Here is an 8761-nt window from a genome sequence, read left to right as displayed (position 1 = left end):
CCGGGGCAGGAGCAGGGGCAAGGGACAACCCATTAGTCATTAGCAATAGCTGGCAGCTATTAAGTATAATAGCAAGTGGCACGTCTTCAATCCCAGCACCCAGGAGCCTGAGGCAGGAGGATCTCTATGAGTTTGAGGCTAGCTTGGTGTATATAAACAATAATAGCACTTCCGATGTACCAGATCTCGCTGTTCTTTCCCAATACCTCTTCCAGACAGCTTTTCCTTTCTGTTTTTTTTTTTGTTTGTTTGTTTGTTTGTTTGTTTTTGGTTTTGGTTTTGGTTTTTCGAGACAGGGTTTCTCTGTGTAACTTTGCGCCTTTCCTGGAACTCGCTTTGTAGACCATGCTGGCCTCGAACTCACAGAGATCCGCCTGCCTCTGCCTCCCGAGTGCTGACATTAAAGGCGTGCGCCACCACCACTTGGCATGTTTTGTTTTTTTAGGACAAGATTTTACTATATAGCCTTGGGTGGCCTGAAATTCCCTGTGTAGACCAAGCTGGCTTCGAATTCACAGAGATCCACCTGCCTCTGCCTCTGGTGTGCTGGGATTAAAAGCCTGTGCCAACAGGCCCCACCTCCACGCAGCTTTTCTTCCAGATAAAGTGCTCCAGTGCGGGCCATCAGGCTCTGGCTGTCCTTGTACAGATGCCCTGTACAGCGCTGCGGACGCCACACAGCAGGCATACCCAGCCTTGTGTTCTAGCCCTGCGTACCCATTGATCTGACTTCTACATCTCTGGATTCGGATCACTAAATGGCAGGTCTATAAGGCTGCCACGAGATAATACACACTCAGAATTTCCGGCCCCAGCACAAAGTAAATGTTCGATAAATGTTAATTATTGATACTCTAGTTGTTCTTATGAGTGTTCCTGGACCCAGGAGGGAGGGCTGCAGCAAGGCGGTTATCTTTGCGCTGTTTGAAGTGAGGTCACCCTACAGGGATTCTAACTCGACTACACCCAGCCTGAAGCACAGCGGGCCAAAGTTTTGGAGGCTGACATCTCATGCCCCGCCCCTCCAGACTTGAACTGGGAGAAGAGCAGGAGGCCCGCGCCGGCGCAGACCGCGCAGACCGGCCCGGGCCTCCTGCAGCTGGATCCGAGGTGCCAGCCCCTCCGCGTTCGCGCATGGAGGAGCGCGTGAGCCCCGTGGGCTCGTCCCGCAGCATCCCCGCCGCGGCCGTGCTGTGCCGTGGCCCCGTGGAGCCTGTCGTCTTCCTGGCCAACTTTGCCCTGGTCCTGCAAGGCCCGCTCACCACGCAGTACCTGTGGCACCGGTTCAGCACCGAGCTCGGCTACAATGGCACCCGCCACCGGGGGAACTGCGGGAACCAAAGCGCAGATCCCATCATGAAGGTAGCGGGGACCAGAGCAGCTGTGCAAGCGGAGCACGGCACGGGGCGGGGCCTGGGGAAGATGGGGTCCGTGAGAGGGGACGCACGTGGCGTGGTGGGCGGAGCTAGAGCCAAGGGGGCCTCCCCGGGCTGACTGCCTTGGGGTGCGGACCTAGAAAATGGCTGGCCTGGAGGGTTAACCCAAGTGCGGGGACGGAGGGAATGCTTATCCAGGGCCTGTTTTTACAAGTTCAAGTAACATTCCAAGAGGCTCAGGGCTCCAATGCAAGACTTCAACCCTGTAGCTCCCAGGATGATGGTGGCTAACCAAAGTGAGGGCCTTCCCCCTGGCGATTCTGTCTTAACAGGAAGTGGAGACCCTGACTTCCCACTGGACCCTCTACATGAACGTGGGCGGCTTCCTGGTGGGACTTTTCTGGTCCACCCTTCTGGGAGCCTGGAGTGACCGCGTGGGTCGCCGCCCACTGCTGGTGCTGTCCTCTCTTGGCCTGCTGCTCCAGGTCGTGGTGTCCATCTTCGTGGTGCAGCTAGAGCTGCACGTCGGCTTCTTCGTGCTTGGCCGAGTCCTTTGTGCCCTGCTAGGAGACTTCAATGGCCTTCTGGCTGCTAGCTTTGCCTCTGTGGCAGATGTCAGCTCTAACCACAGTCGCACCTTCCGCATGGCTCTGCTGGAAGCATGCATTGGTGTGGCTGGGACCCTGGCAAGCCTTCTCGGGGGTCATTGGCTCCGGGCCCAGGGTTATGCCAACCCCTTCTGGCTGGCTCTGGCCCTGCTGATCGTCATGACGCTGTATGCAGCATTCTGTTTTGGTGAGACAGTGAAAGAGCCAAAGTCCACCAGGCTTTTCACACTCCACCATCACCGATCCATTGCCCGGCTGTATGTGGTCCCATCCCCAGAGAAATCCAGGAAGCATCTAGCCCTGTACTCATTGGCCATTTTCGTTGTGGTCACTGTGCACTTTGGGGCTCAGGACATCCTGACACTCTATGAGCTGAGCACGCCCCTCTGCTGGGACTCCAAGCTGGTTGGCTATGGCTCTGCAGCCCAGCACCTACCCTACCTCACCAGCCTGGTCGGCCTAAAACTTCTGCAGTACTGCCTGGCGGACACCTGGGTGGCTGAGATTGGCCTGTCCTTCAACATCCTGGGCATGGTGGTCTTTGCATTTGCTACCACCACACCCCTCATGTTCACAGGTAAACTGAAAACGGGGTCATCCACTCATTGCCCTCAAATGTGGTTCAAGCCTTTGTCTTTGGACCCAGAGTTACACTCTCAGCCTGTGCAGAGAAACCCCAGAAAAATACCATCTCCGATAAACAGAAAATATAGGGCATCAGTGGCCAAAGTAATTAATGCACATTATCAACCATAAATATTGTTAGGAATGCAGAGCAAAAGACGAAAGCATAGCCCATAAGCTAATTGCTTTACCCCTTGGCCTCTCATAGCTTATTTATAGTGTTCTTAAGCAAAGTCCATGCTACTAATGCCTTGCTCCTTGGCTCTTGGATAAGAATCGCCGGGCCTCCCTTAAGAATCGTATTTAGCCGGGCGGTGGTGGCGCACGCCTTTAATCCCAGCACTCGGGAGGCAGAGGCAGGCGGATCTCTGTGAGTTCGAGGCCAGCCTGGTCTCCAAAGCGAGTACCAGGAAAGGCGCAAAGCTACACAGAGAAACCCTGTCTCGAAAAACCAAAAAAAAAAAAAAAAAAAGAATCGTATTTATTTGTTTAGAAACAGGCTCAGACTTGGCCAGGTGATTTTCTGTGTAGCTGAAGATGACGTTGAACTTGTGATCCTCCTGCCTCTACCTCCCAGATCCTGGGATTACAGGCATTAGCAACCTTACTCTGCCTTTTTTTTTTTCCTCGTTTGTTAAAAAGCCAAAATCTCTAAAACTCCCGTCGACTCACTTCCTCTTCCCTCCCTTCCTTCCCCTTGCTCCTGCTCCCCTCCCTCTCCTGAGAAGAGGGGCAGCTGGCTAGGGAATGAAGAAGTTAACCTTTTTTTTTTTTTTTTTTTTTTTTTTGGTTTTTCGAGACAGGGTTTCTCTGTGTAGCTTTGCGCCTCTCCTGGAACTCACTTGGTAGCCCAGGCTGGCCTCGAACTCACAGAGATCCGCCTGGCTCTGCCTCCCGAGTGCTGGGATTAAAGGCGTGCGCCACCACCGCCCGGCCCTTTTTTTTTTTTTAAAAAAAAAAAAAAAAAAAAAAAACAACAACAACTTTATTTTTATTTTATGTGCAGTGGTGTTTTCCCTGCATATCTGTGTGAGGATGCCAGATGTCCTGGAACTGGAGTTACAAACAGTTGTGAGCTGCCATGTGGGTGATGGGAATTGAACCCAGGTCCTCTGGAAAAGCAGTCAGTGCTCTTAACCGCTGAGCCCTCTCTCCAGCCCCAGAAGTTAACTTTCTAAAAAAAAGGTGAATGTATTCTGCGAGAGCCTGGAACTGCGCTGTGTAGAGTAGCTGTTTGATAGCACAGCTGTGTGAACTGCGCTGCTGGGCTAACAGTGAAGGGACTGGGTCCCATCCACTCAAAGCCAGAGACCTCGAAAGTACTGAGATAAAGATGTGCCACAAAGTCTCAGCAGAATTGCAAACGTTGTATGCCTGTAGGTAGCCGGATGCCAGGAGCAAAGGAACTCACATGCTATGTCATCAACAAGTGCCCTTCGCAGATGTTACTCCTTATCCCAAAGTGACTGAAGCATATTGTCACACAGGGTGTACTTAAACATCAGAGAGGTGTTCTCTCAGTACTAGAGGCCAGAAGTCCAGGATCAGAGTCACTGGGCTGAAATCAGAATATCCCAGGGCAGTGCTTGCTCGGGCACCAGGAGAGAAGCTGTATCCCATCTGCTAGAGACTGGCCACATCCCTATCAGCTTAATGAAAAGGAGAGCTTCAGCCGGGTGGTGGCAGCGCACGCCTTTAATCTCAGCACTCGGGAGGCAGAGCCAGGCGGATCTCCGTGAGTTCAAGGCCAGCCTGGGCTACCAAGTGAGTTCCAGGAAAGGTGCAAAGCTACACAGGGAAACCCTGTCTCGAAAAACCAAAAAAAAAAAAAAAAAAAAAAAGAAAAGAAAGAAAGAAAGAAAAGGAGAGCTTCCCTTAAGGTCCTTCCTGATTAAACCTGTAGAGACTCACTTTCCATAGAAGACAGTTCACAGGTTTAGGGCCTGCCTTTGAGGCTGTTAGTCAACCTCTCACACTGAAGAACCATCCTCCGCTAGAGGCCTATGGTCTTCCTCTTACAGGCTAGGAGATGGTTCAGGGAAGTCTGTTAGACAAGGTCACACACACACACAGTAAGCGATGGTAACAGGGTTTGAACTCGGGGCCAGTTCCAAAGCCCACGCTCATTTTCTGAGTCCTGCCGTCTCCCTTCTAGTACCAAGTGGCCACCAGAGGTGTTTGGTAAAGCAGTTGGCAGGGCTTAGCTCCCATTTAGAAAGAGTGAACAGAGGGGCGAGCCTGGAGAAAGCTGCTGTCTTTCCTCTTGGGTCCAACATCTGTCCCTCCTGGGCTGTCTGTAGGAGCTTTGCTGCATCAGGACACCCACCCCCACACCCCACCCCACCCCCGCCTCGATCACTCTCTCCTGACCGGTGTTTCTCCCTGCAGGCTACGGGTTGCTTTTCTTGTCATTGGTCACTACACCTGTCATCCGGGCCAAGCTCTCCAAGCTGGTGAGCGAGTCGGAGCACGGTGAGTGTCAGGGTCAGTCTGTACCTGGTCCTTCATGTCCAGTGTTGCCTGGATGGGCTGTTCTGGTCAAGGATGGCCTGTCTTCTACCCTGGAGGAGAAAGTAGCCAGGACAGATGCGCTTCCACCACGTGCTCAGGACTGGCTCGAGACAGATGCTGTGGATTTTTGTACCACAGAGCTAAGATTGCTATCAGTAGAGCATGATCAAGTTTATCTCTTCAGACCTTGTCTTTCCCATCTGTGAAGTGGGTGTGATGATACCAGGGTTTCCTGTTTGGCTGGGGTCAGAGTATACAGACCCAGAGGGAATAAGTGATCTGTGCCATAGGTTTTGTTGTTCCCAGCTGTCAGATGAAGCAGAGGCCTAGAGGGTTAAATTGAGTTCTTCAAGGTTGCTCAGTAGATAATGGGATGGGGATGCATGCACGTGTATGTATGTACTCACATGCTTGTGACTTCAGTGTCTTAAGGAACATGGAGTCTTTGACTTGGGCAGTCTAGCTAACCACTTGGCCTGGTTTCCTGTCTCCACCTCTCAAGCACTGGGATTACGGGTGCCCACCATACCCACCTGGCTTTTATGTGGGTGCAGGGCATCCAAACTCTGGTCCTGGTACTAGTATAGGGGTGCTTTATCTACTGATCCAGCTCCACCCCATGCATGCACACACCTCCCGTTCCGTGTTTTTTTTTTTTTTTTTTTTTTTTTTTTAAGAGCATTTGGTCTTGGTCTTGTAGCTGGGCTTTCCAGCCCTGGCTTGTTCGGGACCTGTTTCTTCATCTGTGACATGAGACCTTCGTTCCCCCGGACGCTGGCAGGTCCTCGTAGTCTGACAGTTGAGTCTTGGTTTCTATGAGGTTATCGCTCAATGCGCAGCAGCTGGGTGACAGAGCTTGGTTCTGGCACGGGTTTGGGTGCTAAAATGCCTCCTCATTCATCCAGTAGACGTTTGTTTTTATTTTGAAACAGGGTCTTGGTAAGTAGCCCAAACTGTCCTTGAGCTCAAAATCCTCCTGCCTCAGCTTCCTGAGAGCTGGAATGACAGTTGTGTTTCACCATGTATGCAGACAGCGGACTTTTTTTACCCAGCACATTTCACTGTACCCACTGTGGGAAAACAGCAGACACCCCCTCTCCGCCCCAGGAGGCCCCCAGTGACAGGTACCCTTCATTTTAAAATGACTGGCAGTCCTTGCAATAGCTCTTGTCCTCCGTTCACAGGAGGAGGAGCAGTGACCCAGAGACCCAGAAAGATAAGCGCCTCAGTGTGCACACAGCTGTGAGTGTTGGAACTTGGGATCAAATGATGCTTCCAAAGAGAGGAAGCCTATCAGGAGTCCATTAGACTTCATCATGTGTAGTACTGGCAAGACCAGGCAGGCAAAAGCACTTGTCACCAAGCCTGATGGCCAGAGTTCGCCATCTGGAGCCCACATGGGAGGAGAATCAGCTCCTGAAAGTTGTCCTCTGACCCCCCCTCCCCCCACATGCTTGGCTCAAGTGACGCACGCACATGGGTGATTATGATAAAAAATACATTCTTAAAAGAAGTCATCGTGCCGGGCAGTGGTGGCGCATGCCTTTAATCCCAGCACTCGGGAGGCAGAGGCCGGCGGATCTCTGTGAGTTCGAGGCCAGCCTGGGCTACCAAGTGAGTTCCAGGACAGGCGCAAAGCTATACAGAGAAACCCTGTCTCGAAAAACCAAAAAAAAAAAAAAAAAAAAAAAAAAAAAAAAAAAAAGAAGTCATCGTGGTGGTACATCCTCAAAATCCTAGCACTTGAGGCTGAGGCAGGAGGATTGCAAGTTTAAGGGCAACCTAAGCCACATAGCGAGACTATTTCTTAAAACAAACCAAGCTGGGGCTGCAGAGCTGGCTCAGCATTTAATAGCACTGGCTACTCTTCCAGAGGACCAGGGTTCCGTTCCCAGCACCCATGTGATGACTCACAGCATCTGTAACTCCATTTCCAGAGAGTCTGACACCCTCTTCTAGTTCCCAAGGGCACCAGGCATGCACGTGGTGCAGAGTCATACATGCAGGCAAAACGCCCATACACGTTAATAATGTTTTAAGTAAAAGGTACTGTGCAGGCTTTTCTGTGAATTTAATGACAATCAACAGCTGTGTATCTAATAGCCCCTCTGCCAGGCGCTTCCCATGTATAACTTCATTGAGTCTTTACCACAGCACAGAGTAGGAGGCACAGGAAAGGGTGGCCAGTTGTCTCGTCCCAGGTCATCCAGCTGTGGGGTGGTACTGCCCTCATTTGACCCTGGGTTTTTCCAACTCTGACGCGTGGTCTTTATCCCTCCCAGGTGCTCTCTTTTCTGCTGTGGCCTGTGTGAATAGCTTGGCCATGTTGATGGCCTCTGGCATCTTCAACTCACTCTACCCAGCCACTCTGAACTTCATGAAGGGCTTCCCCTTCCTCCTGGGAGCTGGCCTCCTCTTCATCCCGGCCATTCTGATCGGGTAATCGAGGGCCCTGACCTTGCCTGCTCATCATGGTGTCTTACTTTCCTAGAGGTTTCCTCTTGCTCCTGCTCCTAACTCAAAACGGCAGCTTTGCTCCTGGAACCCTTGTCCTTTAGCTATGTCATCCAGGGCTAGCCCTACCCCAGGCAGGTGGCTGCCTGATCTTTTAGGAGCCATCTCCAGAGCAAGGTAGAGGGACATGTGTCGAGGGGTCAGGCTAACACTACTGCTTGACAAGGCCTCTCTATCAGGCCCCTCAGCCTGCCCCATCCTCACGTTGCAGATAGGACTACAGTGGCCAAACTGTGTTAACAGGAAGAGAACTTACTTGGCTACTTGTGGCTGAGCCCCAGGCTAGGCAGACCCACTGAAGTCTTAAGAGTTCTTCTCCAGAGCCCTCTGCCTGTGGACATTGTCCTATGCCTGTTGGCTTGGGGAGGGAGACACCTGGAACTGCCCACCCAAGTCAGTCCCATGTCACCTCTCCAGACTGGGCTTGGGGGCTCCCCATGTCAATTCTGAACCATCTCTCTGGTCTCTCACAGGGTACTGGAGAAGGTTAATCCACGTGCTGAATTCCAGCAGTTTCCTCACAGTTCCTGATCTGCCAGAGGCCATGAGGAACAGTGGACCCGCACCAGCCAGCCCTCTGAGGGCAGTACTCACTTTGGACAGGGTGCTCAAGCCAGTTAGGGGCACCACCTGGCCTCCCACTAAGACCCTGCATAGGGTCTCCAATCTAACCAGGACAGGCCCACTCAGGGCAGGCTACAAGGAGCTATTTGAGCCAGGGGTTTCTTCACCCTTTATGCCATTCAGCATTCAGCAGCCTCCAGAGTGAAGGAAACGGCACTTCAGGGACCAAGTGAAGCATGAGAACCAACCTCTCCTTCCAGCCTGTGGTTCTAGGTCCCTGATGTGTGCAGTGGCCTCCATTCAGCCCTAATGAGAAGTATGGTACCTGGGGGAGTATTTGCCCAGAGGCAGAAGCCTCATCTGGGGTTGGGAATCAGCCCTTGACCCCACGACCCTTGACCTCAGCCGTGTCACCTGTCACAGTAAATTGTTTGAGCCAGACTGAAGAGTCACAGGGCTTTGGGGCTTTCTGTCTTTCTGCTCTTGGCCTGTTTGGCACAGGTCAGACACCAGCAGCTGCTGGGCTGGAGTTCCTGAGCTGCCTGTGGGGTTGGCTCTGGCATG

The 8761-nt window shown here is 52.2% G+C and overlaps 1 protein-coding gene across 1 annotated transcript; it reads left to right on the top strand.

The window, feature by feature from the left end:
• Positions 1-1061: 1061 nt before the first annotated feature.
• Positions 1062-8643, top strand: Slc46a1 (solute carrier family 46 member 1). The gene is made up of 5 exons (XM_052756343.1): positions 1062-1362; positions 1709-2561; positions 4997-5080; positions 7402-7558; positions 8107-8643. The coding sequence occupies exons 1-5, from the start codon at positions 1135-1137 to the stop codon at positions 8162-8164; spliced, it is 1380 nt and encodes a 459-aa protein (XP_052612303.1). The 5' UTR covers positions 1062-1134; the 3' UTR covers positions 8165-8643.
• The last annotated feature ends 118 nt before the right edge of the window (positions 8644-8761 follow it).

Source organism: Peromyscus californicus, unplaced genomic scaffold (assembly GCF_007827085.1).
Source record: "Peromyscus californicus insignis strain IS unplaced genomic scaffold, ASM782708v3 Scaffold_3__1_contigs__length_106647218, whole genome shotgun sequence".
NCBI classification, from domain to species: domain Eukaryota; kingdom Metazoa; phylum Chordata; class Mammalia; order Rodentia; family Cricetidae; genus Peromyscus; species Peromyscus californicus.
The sequence above is the reverse complement of the archived record's forward strand: the minus strand, read 5'-3'. Positions and strand labels throughout refer to the sequence as shown.

Coding starts and splice junctions, on each gene's coding strand:
- Slc46a1 (XM_052756343.1), top strand. CDS start 1,135: ATGGAGGAGCGCGTGAGCCCCGTGGGCTCGTCCCGCAGCATCCCCGCC. Junction 1,363..1,708: donor GCGCAGATCCCATCATGAAG/GTAGCGGGGACC, acceptor CTGTCTTAACAG/GAAGTGGAGACCCTGACTTC. Junction 2,562..4,996: donor CACACCCCTCATGTTCACAG/GTAAACTGAAAA, acceptor TTCTCCCTGCAG/GCTACGGGTTGCTTTTCTTG.